Raw genomic sequence first — 17,806 nt, forward strand, 5'->3', positions numbered from 1 at the left:
TCAACAGGAATCCAGAGCACTTATTTTTGCTAACCCCTTCTCCAGTGGTATAACTAGGAGAGGCAGGGCCCCATAGCAAACTAGTGAATGGGACCCCACTTACCTCTTAAAAAAATATACATTCATATATTGTTAATAGACACCATATATACATACATACAGTATCATATACACATACACAATTATAGCATATACACACGTACAGCATTATCAAATCCAATACCCAAGATGGTTGGTCCCCCAAACATTGTAGACCCGATGGCTGCTACCCCTGTAATTACGTGCCTGCCCTTCTCTGCTCCCCATAATGTTTTCCAGGATCCCTGGAAAAAACCCTTAAAGAGGACCTGTCACCCATAATTTCGGCACTAGGAGCTGCTTACAAACACCGCAAAGTGGTCCGATGTATTAATTAGAGGGCAATCCGAGGCGCTGCCTCTTCCCCGGACCGCCCCGCTCGCTCCATAGGCCGGCGGTGACTGCTGCGCGTCACACTGCCCCTAGCCACGCCCCAACTTCGCCCCCTCATGAATACATTGTACTCCGCCGTAGTGTTAGATACCAATACCGGAGGTTTATAGTAACGCTATCCTTCTAACACTGCGGCGTTTGTTTAAGCACTTTAGTAAGCAGCTCCTAGTGCCGAAATTATGGGTGACAGGTCCTCTTTAAAAGAACTTAAATAGAACTTGTTATCAAGAACAGGCACTGTAAACGTTACTCACTCCCCCCTCCCTTCCTTCCAACTGTGCGTTTGTTAAAATGTGCAGCGCTTGCGTCCAAGCTCAAATCGGCCTCCTCCCACCTGTAAAATCAGTTCCTGAACGTTTATCGCCTCGTCTATGTTGGCCGAGCTGCAGTGAGAGGGACATCATTCTGCTCAGGGCAGGAGGTTAACAGGTCAAGATTTGCAGAGACACTGAGTTGTCAATCAAAAGAAGGAGGTGTGGTTCACTGTCAGACCGGGAGAAAACGTGACTCTTCTCTTCAGAAGTTGACTTTTTTTGCACATCAGATAAAGGGCAGTAATTAAAGCACAGTGCCTCAGTGGCAAATAATTTAGGTAATATTTGGAGGGCTTCAATTCCTCTTTAAGGTCCTGAAAGTAAGCCCATGTACTGTTAATGTGCAAACAGCCATTTAATAGATTAGCACATGCAAAATAAAATGCACAGGACATCGCCCCTGATGAACTTATGGCGAGAAGTGACCTATTAACCTACTTTAATAGAGAAATGTACCAATCAGGTGATGGGAATAATAATAGCAGCAGAGGAGGAGTGTGCTGGTCTTGGAGGAGGCAGTGACCTATGGACTTCTGCAATTATGTAAGTGATCACAAGAATCCATGTGATAGACAATAAGATCATTGGAAAGGGATAGAAAATGTTGTAGGGAGGTGAACGGGATAATAACATCAGCAGAGGAATAGTGTGCTGCTCTTGTGGGAGGCAGTGACCTGTGCACTTCTGTGATCATATACTGTATTTACTTATCTGGTTATATATAGGCAGTTTAGGTTTGTACTTAAGTGGAATTTGTATGTAAGTTGGAACTGATATATTTTATATATTATATTATATTTATATTTTTTGGAGCTGGTGACAATTGGATTTTCCAACTTTTTACAGCAGATTATTGCAGCCTGGAACTAAAGTGAAGCACCCTGAGCACTTCACCAGATGCCACAGGGGGCAGAGAGGTCTGTTTATAACTAGGGGTCATCTGTAAGTCAGGTGTGCTTAAGTCAGGGATCGCCTGTGTTGCAATTATATACTGTAGCCCAGGGGCGTAACTACAGTGGTAGCAGCCATAGTAACCGCTATGGGGCCCACAGTGTCAGGTGGCCCCGGCATCCGACCAAACACACTAAAGAGTGGAGGATGTGCATCATTATATCCATATTATGCTGCTTTGTACATCATAATATGTATATAACGTATATGTGATGTATATATGCTGCATCTGTGATGTGTATATGTTGTATGTGTATACGGTGTATGTCGTCTGCATATACTGTATGTGTGTATATATGCTGTGTGTTTGTAAATGTCACTGTATGAGCGTGTATATGCTCTATGTGAGTGTGCATAAGTGTATAATTGTGTGATTGTAACTTGCATGTGTGAGTATACAAATATGTATAATTTTTAAGTGGGAAGGGGGCCCCATGCCGAAGCCTGCTATTAGGCCCTGCCACTCCTAGTTACGCCTCTGCTGCAGCCCTTTACAGTTTTGAGGTCACCTTCATAAACACGGGCAAAACATAGAAACATCCAGATATTACCTTTGGTCAGATCAGACCCAAGAACTCAGCTCTGGTTAACAGCTTAACCACCGAGCCAACCCCATTACGTAGAGCGTAAAAGAAACAAAAAATGGAAGATCTTCTGCTCCCCATAGATTTTAATGGACTTTCTCTTACGCATCCATTGTTAAAAGCTTAAAAATGATGAGCACTTTTGCGCTACTTTTTTCGCTACGAATAACGGAACGTGTGACGGAACTAGCGGAATGCAGGTGGGATCTTGCCCTATGGGATATGCAAATAAGCCCAAACCTTGCTAGACAGATATTAGAAATGCCTTTGCATAAAATATATTCTGATTTCCATAACAAAGCATTTAAAGGATGTCCTGATTTTATTGGCTCATTAAAAAAAAGTTCTTTAGTTTACAATAATTGCAATCCGGAGTCTCGTAATTCCATTCATTGTACAGGGAATAAAGTGGCTAAAAATAACCCAGAATCTGTAGATCACACACTCCTCAAAACCATTATGGTAAAATGTGCAGTGAACGGAGAACAGGATTCAATATACATTATAATTAGACATATTACATGGAAAAATGGGAAATTATTTTTCTTATATCAATTCATTGTAATCTAAATATAATTCAGGGGGAGATTCACTCAAAATGGATCTATTAGTGGTGTAGTACAGTGTTCCTCAATCACTGGGCCATATACCATTAGTGGGCTAGTAATGGTGGCAGATAAGGCAAGAGCATGGTGGCTCAGTGGTTAACACTACAGTCTTGAGGAAATGGGGTCCTGGGTTCAAATCCCATCCAGGTCAACATCTGCAAAGAGTTTGTATGATCTCTCTGTATTTGTGTGGGTTTCCTTTGGGTCCTCTGGTTTCCTCCCACACTCCAAAACATACTGGTAGGTTGATTAGATTGTGTGCTCAGCTTGTCAGGTTACTGCTACAATCCATCACTTCTGACAATCCAGGAGAGATTTAGAATATAGCACAGATACATTGCAGCTCACCGTTGCTTCCAAAAAAACCGCCTCCGTGTTTAAGATCCCATCCAGACCTGGAAGCAGGAGGCACTTTTATAACCTTAATGATCCAGCAGCGGTAACGTTCTTGTAATACAACGTAACTCAAATGGTGACACATTTGATTAAAATGACATTACATCAAAAGCCTACGCGTTTTGAACACTGAAATGCGTTCTTAGTCATGACTGACCGCCATCCATATAAACTTTTAAATATTTGTGGATCACTAATAACGCCAACCAAGACTACAGGTTTTATTTGTTTTTATATATGTTTTTCGCTAGTTTGGTGGGGGGAGGGGGGGTTGTGCTGAATTTGTATTTCTTGCAAGCTACGCTAAACAGCTGCACAATGATAGGCGCTGACTCTCAATAATAAAATATAAAAAAGATTATACATACTTCTTCAACTATTTTTCTACACTGAGGGACACTGTTGATTAAATATGTCCGAATATTTGGTGTACACAAATGTAGACTTACATTGCCATTTCCATACCTTCTGATGAATATGGTATTATAATATAGGTGGTCAGGCCTGGAGGCCATAGCCCAAGGTCTTGAAGGGGCCCGTGGTCCCCAAACCAACCACCAAGTTTGATACTGTCCCAAAGAGAAAATAAATAGAAGGACCTTATACATGGATTCCTGCTCTCAACATATGCATGTCCTTACAGGACTCCTTTGTAGGTTCTCTAAAGATCTCCAAAATGCAAAACTGAAAGAGGGCGGAAGGGAACCCTCCTTCTTTCTCAAGTAGCTTGATTTGCTGCCATATGTAGGAAGTAAATTGCACTGAAAAAAATTGACTTTTTTCGGACCTATTATTTTCATACAGCCAAAGGCCCATGGCCGTCCTAATCCACCCTTGCTACTGATCCAGCATGTATGCATTATTAGGCTAAATTCACACTACCATATGGGGGACGTATGTACAGCCATAAGCATGCGGCTGTACATACGCCCCCCATAGACACGTAGCGTTATGATGCCAGACACGTGTGTCACCATACCGCTTCGTACACAGGAAAAACATAGGACATGTCCTACCTTTCCCGTGTTACGGCCCGTACGTAGTGCATTGCTACGGAGGGCGGAGGGGTCGTCCCTCCTCCTCTCCATGGCGCCGCACGTATGCCCACCTGGCTACGGTCCGGCGGGCATACATTGGTGTGAATACAACCTTACGTTTACTCTGTACCTGCTTCTTCCTAACCCACAGAAAGAAGAAAATGGAACACATTAACGCATGACAGTAGGATCAGACTACACAGAAATTTGTTTGTAGTCTGTTACCATGGAGTCAGTTTTTCACAAGGCTACTTGTAATGTTATTACGCGAAATGTAGTCATAAAGTGGAAAAATTAATCATACCTATTAAAGTCTTTTAAGATAACACCGAACAATATACAATCTTGGCTCAATATACACTCAGTGTTGTTCTCCAAATATCAGATCGTAGTGTTGGCCTCGTGCCTGGTTTGAACATGTTGGTTCAGAGCTTCCAGTTCTGAATTTCAAAGGTTGGTCTACGATTTGCATAACTTTATGCGGCTCAACCAAAAGCTTCACATTTGTAAACGTGACTTCTAAAATGACTGATGTATACCAGAAAATAGAATTTGGCAATGTCTCATTTTTGGTGTGTTTGTTTGGTAACAGTCCAGCTTCTTTCATGTGTTAGGGGTGGAAATGAAAATACAGGCAGTCCCCGGGTTACGTACAAGATAGGGTCCGGAGGTTTGTTCTTAAGTTGAATTTGTATGTAAGTCGAAACTGTATATTTTATAATTGTAGATCCAGACCAAAAAAATTTTTGCCCCAGTAACAATTGGAGTTTAAACATTTTTTGCTGTAATGGGACCAAGAATTATCAATAAATCTTCATTACAGACACATTACAGCTGATTATTGCAATCTGGGACTATAGTAAAGCATTCAGAGAGCTTCACCAAAGGTCACAGGGGGCAGAGGGGTCTGTCTGTAACTATGGGTTGTCTGTAAGTCGTGTGTACTTAAGTAGGGGACTGCCTGTACATCTAATTGGATGAATGTAGCACTGAAGGGTTATCTGCTTAACCAGGTCTTTAGTCGAGATGAGTGGAACCGATGATCGGGTTCGGTCGGCAGAGCCAAACATACGGTCAAACAGCCAATACAGCAAATTGAGGCCCCTGGCAAATCATAGCTATAGCTCGTGATTCACTTTGCCAGATTGGCAGTTCGCCTGCCAATCTAGCAACATGTCTGGGTCCGGGTTTTCGGGCCAGCTCTTCTCTAGTGTCTAGCAGCCGGATAATAACCGGATAACTTTACTTTCAACTTTGGTATCTTTTTTTAATTTTAGCCAAAAAAAATTTTTTGCCCTCTTATCAATCCATAATATCAATTCAAAATTATAGCGCCAATGGCAGAGATGAGGTTAAAGGGAACCTGTCAGGATATTTATGGGGCCCCTACCATGGGTAGAATAAAATACCCCTGAGCTTCTAATTAAAACTATATGTAACTTTGAAATGTTACATTGTGTCAGTAAAAACAAGAACCTGGAACGAGAAGAGTCGACGTGCATAAAAAAATGGCCCCAAAGGGTTAAAAAATACAAGTAGTGATTTACTAATGCACGACTACCTCTCCCAAGCATAGTAATGGATCTGAGGCAATACCAATGAATTGTCAAACCAATCTTCATTATAGAGATTGCAAAGGGGATTCCTAGTAGAAGGTGGAGAAACTCTGCCCTACGATTACACCACCACTACCCTGGGGCTGTACTAATGAGTCATTCATTATACATTACAACTGCTGCAGAACCTCTGGGATTTCGGCAGAATGCACGCTAGCATGAACATTTTGATAAATGATTGTGGTGTTCTGCATTCAAGATCATGAAACTACAAGTGCAAATTGCTTCTGAGATAGTTGCAGGCCAAAAAAACCCCCAATCCTGATACTTATATGAGAAAAATTCAGGAATTGATTTTTAATATGGCTGGAACACATGGGCGAATTAGACAACATCCAGGAAGTCGCTTCAAAATTACTTTCTCTTGCTCAATTGCGAGTACAGTATAGATCAGTGATTTTCAACCTTTTTTGAGCCGCGGCACACTTTTTATACTTTGAAAATCCTGGGGCACACCACCAACCGAAATAGCACAAAATGACACTAAAACAGTCATATTATACATATAGTTAATACTATAGATTCTAAACCTGGGCCTGTTTCGATAAACACAAAAGGGATATCCTGGCAGGAATGGTGGAAAGACACACACGAAGCTCTTCCCCAACAGTTCTCAGTTTCTCTGTTTTTAGTATATGGTGCTGATTATTATGTGGCTCATATACTGCAAAATAAAGGGGTACAATGAGAAGTACTATGGCCATGAGGCCAGAGTACAAGTGCCGGCTTATATACTCAGCATGGGCTGGTACTTGTAGTACTCCAGCCTCATGACTATAGTATTTCTCATTTTACATTTCTCTGGGAAACAAAACACAGGGGGCACCATAGTTTGGGGAACTTTCCCCACGGCACACCCGACCATGTGTCGCGGCACACTAGTGTGCCACAGCACACTGGTTGAAAATCACTGGTATAGATACTGGGACCATACTGAGTCCTATGCATGACTCCTGGATCCACTCTATATCTGAGGTCAAGTCTCTAGTTATGTGTCTTTTCCGGCTCTATCAGAGAAGACAATGGGGCACATTTACCTACCTGTCCCGCAGAGTTCACAGAAACTGCATTGTCCGTCTATAATGCACTCTGCCGCGATTCACCAAGATCGTGCGCCCGATATCCTGCATGTGTCACTTCCCCGCTCAGGTCTGACAGAGTTCACCTTCTTCTTCCCCGGTGCATGTAAGTGCATTGTATTACGACACAATTTGAAAGTTAAATCCCGCACTCAGTCCGAATTCCGCGGATCGTCTGACGGTCCGCCCCTCCCCGATTTCTGTCGCATGAAAGGCAGTGCAGCTGCGCCACAATCCGATCGAGTGTGGCACAATCCCAGCGTAGACCCCTGCTAAATACCTGTCAAAGCAGCGCATATCCCGAAAACCGTGAACAGTCCAACGAAGTGTGATCCAAGACCCTTAGTAAGTAAGCCCCGATGAGTCAGTGTCACTGGAGTTGGACAGAGACTTTCTCCACTTGTTACAAAAAACTTTCAGTCAATTTGAAATGCAAAACTTTATTATGGCATGTGTATGGAAGGCCTAGGACTCCTGTCTATGGTGGAGAGCAACTTTAGATTCTGATGGATAATGATTTTCAACAGCTGATATATTTATGAAAAAAGTCATGGTAGACTAAAACATCACCAAATGGGTTCTACGACGGGATTCATACACATCACTAAAGCGCAAAATACTGGATTTCTTGTGTTGTTTTTGATGTTGATTTTGTTCTGGTCTAACAGTGCAAATACTATTATAATGTCCACAGTCAAATATCAAAAGGAAAAACTCTACTGCTAAGCATTTTGATATGAAATGTTTTCCTGTAGTTTTGTCCATTGGCTGCTTACGTGTGTTTAAAATGCATGTAAAAATATAATAAAAATCTAAAAAGAATAACCGCAGCAACTAATCCTATCAGGGGTGTAAAGATTGGGCCCCTGGATCACCACACAAGCCAGTAAGAGAGAAGAGAAGAAGACGCCGGGACAGATCACAGGAAAGTTAAGTATATATTTTTTTATTTTTAAACCTGTACGGGCATCATGAAAATGGGCAAAAGGAGAGGGGGCATCAGGAGAAGGGGAATCATTAGAGGGAGCATCAGTAGATGGAACATCAGGAGAGGGAGCATTAGTATGGGGGGGGGGATCAGGACAGGTGGTATCATAAGACAGGCATCAGGAGAGGGAATATCATGAGGGGGCATTCGGAGATGGAGCATCATGAGAGGGGCATCAGGAGAGGGAGCATCAGGAGGGGGCATCAAGAGAGAGGGCATTGTGAGAGGGGCATAAGTAAAGGCGGCATCATGAGAGGAGCTTCAGGAGAGGAGGCATTATGAGAGGGGCATTAGGAGAGGAGGCATCATGAGGGGTACATTCGAAGAGGGAGAATCATGAGAGGGATCATCAGAAGAGGGGCATCAAGACAGGGGGCATTGTGAGAGGGGCATAAGGAGAGGGGGAATCAGGAGAGGAGGTATCATAAGAGGCACATCAGGAGAGGGAACATCAGAAGAGGGAGCATCAGGAGAGAAAACAACATAATAAAGGATTCAGGAGAGGGGGCATAAAGAGAGGGGAATCAGGAGAGGAGGCATCAGGAGAGGGAGCATCATGAGAGGGGCATCAGGAAAGAGGGCATCAGGAGAGGGGGCATCATGAGAGTAAAGGATGGGGGAGGGAGCTCCATTAGGAAGTTTGTGCCAGGGCCCAGGGGACTCTAGTTATGCCACTGAATCCGATCTATAGACTATTGATTTTTTTGGTGTTTCTACATGAAAATTTTATTTATTATTTTTTGTATTTTATAAAAAAAAGTATATATATATATATATATATATATATATATAAAAATGCAAAGAGGTGAGGCAGCACTCGGGAAAAGTTGTAAACTCGGGTGCAATTCCCAGGACCTGAACTAAGGTCCATCCAAACATAGAACAGCAAAAAGACGGCAGCACTCCGAGGTTTGTGAAAATCAGAAAAACGTACTCGTTTATTCAAGGCTACGTTTCGGCTCCTTAGATCTGGAGCCTTTATCAAGCTTGAGAAAGGCTCCAGATCTAAGGAGCCGAAACGTAGCCTTGACACATGTGTGAATAAACGAGTACGTTTTTCTGATTTTCACAAACCTCGGAGTGCTGCCGTCTTTTTGCTGTTCTATATATATATATATATATATATATATATATATATATATATATATAATGTTGTAGAGTATTTGTATTATAGTATATACATATTGAGTGGTTAAATATTTGCCGTCTCATATTCTTAAGCACACGGATGACTTGAATACTTATTACTAAGGAGAGTGTCTCCAGGGAGGGAGTCTTCTTGCAGCATTATATCCTAGGGAGTTGGAGCTAAACTTAGTGGGTGCTAATTGTTAGGTGAGTTAGTGCAGCCGATCCCACTCTCACTGTTTCATCATCCATTATCCATAAACAGTTGTTTTGTTCAGTGAGAAATCAACCGGTGACTGATGTCTTATTTCTTTTATGTCTTTTACCTTGTCTTGCATCTTGGTTAAAACAATTTTATTTGTGCATATGTACATTTTTTGGGGGGGGAATGTTGACTGGAGCAGTACAGTGGGTTGTGATCTTGAGGTCATGGGTTTTTAAGCAAACTAGTGAAGCTCCCATCTAGATTATTCACATTCTCCATGTGTTTGTGTGACTTTGCTCCAGGTTCCTCCCCCCAGTTCCAAAAACATGTTGGTTAATTGAGCTAATATTTGTGCCAATATAACAGCATTCCCTGAACAGTGATCTGTAATATATATGTCCTTGCCTCAGTGGTGACATTGAGGCCAGTGACAGGTTGCAGGAATCACCTGAATCATGAACAAGTTGTCTTTGCTGCAGGGATGGTCAAGGACCTTTTACATGATACATAAATCTTTGCCTCTAGTGACACTCGAAAGGGGTTTTCCCAGGATAAGGATGAGGTTTGGATCCCTGAATCTCTTCCCACCGCTGAACCAAATGTATAATTTGTCCCCCATGTGCATCTGCCCTCCATTCAAGTCTGTGGGAGTGATGAAAGAGTCGAATGTAAAGGATTAACCGTTTTTCAGGCTTCCCTAGACCCAAATGGATAGTCTGCTGCGCATGCGCGTCCACTCTTCAGTTGTCTCAATCGCAGAACCCTGTTCTCAACATAGCGCTTCCCCGTATTATTTATAAGAAAAACCTTATGAATGTCATAAATGGAAAAACCTGGTGGAAGATGTCAGCTCCTAAGAATATCAATGCCTGACTTTCAAAAAGCCTTGCAAAATATCTTGGAATAACAGCCAAACCAAAAGAAACAGACACGTAACTGTCAATGTCATTGCATCAGAACAGCAAAAGGGAACTAGTTTTGGCTAAGACCATGCAACGTCATGGACATGGGTCAGGAATAGAATCAAAAGAAATGATTTTAACCAACACACTTATAAGCTGGCATGTGCCCCCTGAAACAGGATCTGTTCTTCATTTAGCTACCAATGGCTTATTTTTTAGTGAAAATGACTTTTAAAAATGTGCAAATGAGCCTCAAGGGCTCCTGTGTATGTTACAGAAGACCCGTCTGGCTCCACCACACCTTCAGCATTCCTCCTGCCTCCTCCCACCGTTCCCCTGCCAGAGAGCCAGTAACAGTACACGGAGCAAGAAGGGGCTTCTGTGGTGTACAGAGAAGCCCCTGAGGCTCATTTGCATATTCCTAAAATTCTCTTTTCACAAAAAATAAGCCATAAACAGCTAAATAAAGGATGGGTCCTGGTCCTGGTTTAAAACCACTAAATCCATTTGGCTAATTTCCTTTAAACTCCTTATGGAGATTGCTGTTTTCCTTTACTCACCCTAGAAGACTTATTTGCATATTCCTTTACCGGAATTCTCACCGAAGCATGTATGATCTTTATGGCTCTATGGGAGCATGTAGGAGACAATGAGGTACTATACATATCTATAGCAGCTTGACTTTTATCTAAAGAGTGAGTTATTATTGGTATTGGGTCCTAGGGGTGTGTAATAATCCTGCAGAGGTCTCCATAGATTCTTCCCAATATTAGGACAGGTGCATATTCCTGCAGCAGACATTTATGCATCCTATAAAAATATGAATTCGGGATTCTTACAGCAGAAGGCTGCAGAGCTGGAAGATTAATAGTTGCAAACTGATTTCCTTTTAGCATGCGACACCACAGGTATTTTTATTACCATATTATTAATATCTGACTGTGTGCGCCCATACTGTACCATTCATATCACGCTGTATTGAGACTAATCTAATTTCCAGCTTCAGTGACCTTATAAGCTCCAATAGGTCTGCTTACCAGCCTGCCCATTGTGTCTGTGGGTTTATTTTTCATGTTATTATTTATGTACTTGTATAATTTGGAGCTACATTTCTTTAACTTGCGGCATATTTTTTATTATTATTTTTTTTTTCCGGACGTGCTCCTCGGGCCACGAGCTCCTGGCAGGTTTTGGATTTGGTATGAAAGGAAAATAAAATCCTTTTTTTTGTCAGTGGATTTTACAGCGCAGCAATCCGTGTGACCTCTACTAGGGGATGGCGTGCCCTTGACAACTGATCCCATAAATCCATTTTATCTAGTCTATCCCTTATGCAAATTAAAGAATAGATCCGTCTCGGAAGAGCGGAATTGGTTTTGTTGTCATCCGCTCGGACAGGAGAGGGTTAAATTTTTTTACACTAGAAGCAGAGGCATTATGTTTAATGGCAGGTAAGTCCCTAACATATGGTGGGGAGCATCAATGTAAAGTAAACTGATAAGCTCTGGGTGACCAAGGGCAGGCTGTCCTTGGTGGTCACCGTCCCCTCCTCTGCTAAGCTAGTGGGAATTTTTTTTTGTACAGTTAGGCCCCCATGAAGACCACGTGTCAGGCACAAAGGTCAGGACAGATATTTATTTACAGCTGCTGCTAAGGTTTTGGGACATAGCTCTGATGCTATTCTCTTAATCGCTGGTTACTTTTAGGGTTAAAGATACCCTTAGGGTTAAAATTATACGTTAAAGGGGTTCTCCAGCCATAGCAAGTTAGGCCCTATCCACAACATAAGACCAAACTTGCTGATCGGTGGGGTCTCAGTGATCTGTTGTACCCCCGTTGCACTCGAGGTGCTGAGAGCAGCCGGACGCGCATGCGCTGACGAAGATTACCTAGTACGGGGCGTGGCTATCTCAATCAGCACCATAGAGATGAATGGAGCAGCTGTAGCATGCGCGACCGGCTGCTCATTGCATCTCCAGCACAACGGGGATATACAACGAATCATGGACACCCCAGATTTAACAAATTACGCCTTATCCTGTGGGTAGAACCGAACTTGCTTTGGCTGGAGAACCCCTTTAAATCCTAAAAGTGCAATATCTAACAGCTCTGTCTCCAAATTACCCTCATGCACACCAACATGTGTGCATAACGGGACGCACAAAGGCCCCTTTCAGCCAAATCCTCACCCGACCAAAACCGTGCACAATAGACCTCAATGGTGAACCGTGAGCTAGCCTAAAATATGGTCTACAATCTCCCTAAGAATGTAGAGAGAAGTTGCTTGTCATACTGGTTGTCATTTTTTAAAGACTTTTCCATTTAAAGCCAATTCATTGGATAATACATGGTCCAGGGCCTGAGGGGAGGAGCATGACTCATTTACCTTGCTAGAACCTAGAGTCAAGCTCCTCCCTTCAGACCCTGCACATGGTATTATTCAAAGAATCAGCTGTGACCTAAGTGTTCCTTGTGGTTGCAAATGTTCTGCTCATGTGTTTTGAAGCGCATTAAAACCAGAATGGGGAGGGGCTTGTGCCAATCGCATCTGCGCTTCAAAGGAAACATGTGATTGGTTACTAGTACTATGCGTTTTGTATTGTTTATATGATCTCATGAGCTTCAGTTGAAATGCATCTGGGATCGGACAAACCACTCCCCGTTCTGGATGAATTGCTTTTCAAATCTCAACGTAACTTAAACCTGGGACACTAATGGTGGTAATGCCACACATGGCGTTTTTGGTCCGTTTTTAAGCATGCTTTTTCAGTCCATCTAAAACGCATCAGTTTACCATGCGTTTGGCTGCTTACAACCTGTTTATCTATTAAGATAATTGGGAAAAATAGACAAAAACAGTCAAAAACTGATGTGTTTTAAAAATGCATGCGTTTTTTTAAATGGACTGAAAACGCATGCTTAAAAACGGACCAAAAACCCATGTGTGGCATCACCCTTCGGTTTCTGTCACACGATGCGTTCATGGTCCGTTTTTAAATGGACTGAAAACGCATGCGTTTTTGCGCTTTGCTGGTTGCATGCGTCTTCAGTCCGTTTAAAAAGTGTGATGGCACCCTTACTCATAGATCCAGACACCGTGACTGTGGTGATCTTCTTATGTTTGTTATCCATGGCCTCCTTCCTTCTAAAACCAACTTTTAAAATGATTCTAATGAGTCTGAAAGGCTACTGGGGCGCTTCCCAGAGCCCCCCCATGCTTCAGATTCACAGGCTGTTACAATGTGCTAGGAGACCGTCTAACAGCCTGTGAAGCTACAGCACGGAGGGGCTCTGGGAACGCCGCTCTAGAGCCCTTCAGGATCATTAGCATAACTATAAAAGTTCATTTTAGAAGGAAGGAGGCCATGGATAACAAATAAAAGAAGATTCCCACAGTCACGGTGCCTGGATCTATGAGTTAGGCCCCTTCCACACTAGCGAGTGTGATGCGATGAACTCGCATCACACTCGCAACGCAAGCTGCCGGGAACGCACGGCCCGAACGCTGCACCGCGGGAGTGAACTGACATGCTGAGTTCACTCCCGCGGTGCAGCGTTCGGGCCGTGCGTTCCCGGCAGCTTGCGTTGCGAGTGTGATGCAAGTTCATCGCATCACACTCGCTAGTGTGGAAGGGGCCTAAGTGTCCCTGTTTTATCCATGATTGGTTTTGATGGTAGATTTCCTTTAATAAATTTATTGATTCAGATCCATTGATCATTTAACCATAGCTGTTATTACTATTCACCTTTATGGGAATTAGGGAAACAGCATAGAACGGGCCAGTACAAAGTGCTGGTTCTTTGCAGTGAATGTTGGAAGCCTCTTCTGATTATACTATAGAGCAGCGGTTCTCAACCTGTGGGTCGTGACCCCGGCGGGGGTCGAATGACCAAAACACAGGGGTCGCCCAAAGCCATCGGAGCCACGATTTTATTGCATTTTTTGGCATGAATACAATATTCTTGTACATGGTTTGGGGTCACCACAACATGAGGAAGTGTATTGCGGGGCCCCAGCATTAGAAAGGTTGAGAACCACTGCTATAGAGGGTGGGGCCAAGCAGGAGGAAGGGGCATGTGACCATTTCTTTGATCTCTCCTGCTCCTCCCCCTGACCCATCACCATTCACTAGTCAGCACCGGGGCAGTGAGCCAATAGTATATCTAACCACGCCCCTTATAACTGACTCCTCCCCTGAACAGAGACTCCCTATAAAACTTTTAATAGGGAGCTGTAGAGCCGGTTCTTTTTAGTGAGCTGATAATTATAAGCCAGCTCGCTAAGAAGAGCCGGACTGCCCATCACTAGTGGCAGCTGTTGCAGCTGGAAAACGTATGTAAATGAGCTCTCCTTCAGAAGACGGGAGCAAAGTTTTATCGGTTTTCTTATACAAATGGGGTTGGCAAAAGCTGAGATATATTTGTGGATAAGGAAGCATAAAAGCAATGCTTCCTGGGAAAATGTATGCAAATGAGCTCTCCTTCAGAAGGCCGTAGTAAGATCCTATGGGAGTCTCTTTAAGTTTGTTTAGTACCAGATACAATTAGGGGAAAGGGAAGGTCCTGTTTTCCATGTGGAGACATATTTGGTATAAAGAAGCTTATATGCATTGCTTTCTGGGAAAATGTATGCAAATGAGCTCTCATTCAAAAGGCAGAAGTACCACTTGATGGTTTTCTTTTTTAAAAATGTTGTACTAAACAAAATTGGGGAAAGGATGGGGGGGGGATGGTTTACCCATGTGGATAAATATTAGGTGGAGGAAAGCTTGTAAGCCATTCTTTCTGGGAAAGAGTATGCAAATTAGCTCTCCTCCAGAAGGCAGTAGTAATATTTTATAAGTTTTCCATCAGAAGGCTGTAGTAAGAAATTAATGGCATTCTTTCATATTGGGCGTATAGTTTTTCCATTTGGACACATATTTGGGGTAGGAAAGGTTACACACTATGCTCTCTGGAAAAAAAAATTATGTTGATTAGCTCTCCTTCAAAAGGCAGAAGTAACATTTTTTTTTTATTATTTGCTTGGGGGAAAGCAGGAGGATAATATTTTAACACATGAAAATTTAGGAAAGTTTACATGCAATGCCTTCTGGGGAAAAAGTATGCAAATGAGCTCTCCACCAGAAGGCAGAATAGTTTATGGATTTCGTTCAAAAATGTGGGTACTGGCCGCTATTTGAAAAGGGAACGGGCGGTGTTTTTCCATGTGAAGTTTTGGCATGGGGAAACAATGCATTCTGGGAAAATGTATTCAAATTAGCGCTCAGAAGGAAGAGTTTATGGGTTTCCCTCCAAAATGTGGGTACTAGACGCCTTTCTAATAACTTTACATGTTATAAAACCCCTCCATAAACTTTAGGAAGTCAGATAAGTGAAGTTTGTGAAGAAGTTCTGCAGCAGCTGTGGAGTTGGAGGACTGCCCTGCTCTGTAGAGTGGAGGAGACTAAAGGGGACGCCCTAAATATTCCTATCTCTGTCTCCAGTCCAGTGGCAGCCATTGCCCCCCTCACACACAGCCGCCGCCTGCTGCTGCTGCTCTCTCACTGCTCAGTACAGGAAGGAGGTGATGGCTGCACTGAGGAATGTGTGGTATGCCTGCCGGGAGATACCATGCACAGCCGCGGGGGTGCCGGGGACTGCCTAGCGAAGCTTCACACGGGTTTGTCAGGGAGAGTCCGCGCTTCTTCACAGCTCTTCTAATCTGTTGCGCTATGTTAATGTTAGAGCGTAATAAAGATATGGAGTGAGGGATTAGCGGGTGAACAAAGGCCGATATTGTAAGTGACGTCCCCCCCGGCGATGTGAGGTGGTACATCCCGTGGTAGGTGGGATCGGCTCTGCGGGGAAGTCTCTGGCAGATCAATGAAGTCGCTTTGATGGCAGTGTCGGCCAATTGAGCGGAGCGCCAGGGGCACACACGATCATCATCATAATAACAGGGGCTTCCATTTGTCACCCGGTGTAACGTGCTGTGACGGGGGGACACAGCCGGGTGTGCTGGACGCCCTGTATCCCGGGCTACACGGAGTTTGGGGAAACTTACACACAAAGTTGCCTTTATATCTTCTGGAGGATACCCACGGGCACAGCAAGGGCACAGGAGCCGAGCACGGACCAGGAATGATTTTTCCAAGTAGCAGTAACCCCGTGAGAACCCCGTATAGGAAGCAGGTAAGACAAAAATCTGCCGATCTAGTCGTACAGATGTGATCTGCCGACCTGGTTGATTCATGGACTGCTTATCTCGTTACACGGATGTCTTTAAGCTGCAGAGAGGATTGTGCAGGAGGGATATCTGTGGTCTGATTGTACCAGATCTGGTTGTACAGTTGTGTTGCAGATCTGGTTGGAGGTGAATGATCTAATGGGATCTTCTGTGCTAGTCGGTATGGGGCACATCTGTTACTACAGCAGTGAGGTCATGGATGTCTCACAGATCTTATTGTACAGATGTGATCTTCTGGGGTTGGATGGGGATGAATGGGCTGTGGATGTGAGTATACTTGTACATCTCTCATCTGGATTCTATAAGTCTCTATTAGTATGTTTGGCTTGTATGGGATGTCCTATAGTGTGCGGGTATATTTTCATGTGTTATATATGCCTTTTGGGAGTCTATAGGTTGTTCAGACCTGAGGTCCTGATTGTATGGGGTCTGCTGCAGACCTGTGGTCCTGATTGTATGGGGGTCTGCTGCATATAAGACACAGCAACTTTCTGCATCTACTTCTCCTATGATCTATAGTGATGATGCTGCACAGGATATGTGATGCCCATACATCTATAGGGACATGTATGTGGAATATATGGTCTGTTGCACCCCATGGGATATATACAGCATATATAGTATATATGAGTAATATTGGTCTTGTATGTGGGACATGGAGTCTGCTCTCCTGGTTGTACTGAGTCATTGGAAAATCCTTGTGATCATATGTCCTCCTTGCTGGGTGGTATCTGATAATATTCATTATAGGAATAGAGGAGGTTGTAAGTGATCTGATACCCCCTAATGTATGTGAACAGTGATTAATATACATCTCATTATCCTGTATATGGGGCATCTGCTGCGGTCACCTTGTTCTCTTTATTACAGCATGGGGTATTATAGGCTGGCATCATGTATAATATGTCATTGGTGAATCCAATCCTGGCCAGATCCAATGCAATCTGCTACCTGGTCAATAGTATGACGCCATGCTATCTATCTATCTATCTATCTATCTATCTATCTATCTATCTATCTATCTATCTCTGTATATGTGTGAGCGTCAGTGAGATATTTTGTTGCATTCTTTAAAAAAATACAAATAAAAATTTTGTTGATCATCCTATCGCAAGATTATATCTAGACACAGCAGTCGGATTTCTCATCTATTTTAAATACTCATAATATTTAGAAAAAAATTATTTATTTATTTCTACTTTTATACATTGTATATATTTGCCTCTCTTCTATTTTGTAGATTTTATTTATTTTTCTCTCCATTATCTTTTCTTCTCTCTCTCTCTCTCTTTGTGGCT

At 43.0% G+C, this 17,806-nt stretch overlaps 1 protein-coding gene across 5 annotated transcripts in view; it reads left to right on the forward strand.

The window, feature by feature from the left end:
- Positions 1-17,806, forward strand: part of RBMS1 (RNA binding motif single stranded interacting protein 1) — a 220,215-nt gene that overhangs the window by 97,199 nt on the left and 105,210 nt on the right. The window contains exon 1 of one of the 5 annotated variants that reach the window (XM_072121904.1): positions 16,124-16,453. The exons of the other annotated variants lie outside the window; for them this stretch is intronic. Within the exon in view, the coding sequence (XP_071978005.1) occupies positions 16,403-16,453 (51 nt within the window). The 5' untranslated portion in view covers positions 16,124-16,402. Of the gene's footprint in view, positions 1-16,123; positions 16,454-17,806 lie in introns of those variants that run through there. 5 annotated transcript variants of the gene reach the window in all.

The sequence above is a fragment of the Engystomops pustulosus genome, chromosome 8, assembly GCF_040894005.1.
Source record: "Engystomops pustulosus chromosome 8, aEngPut4.maternal, whole genome shotgun sequence".
NCBI classification, from domain to species: Eukaryota; Metazoa; Chordata; class Amphibia; order Anura; family Leptodactylidae; genus Engystomops; species Engystomops pustulosus.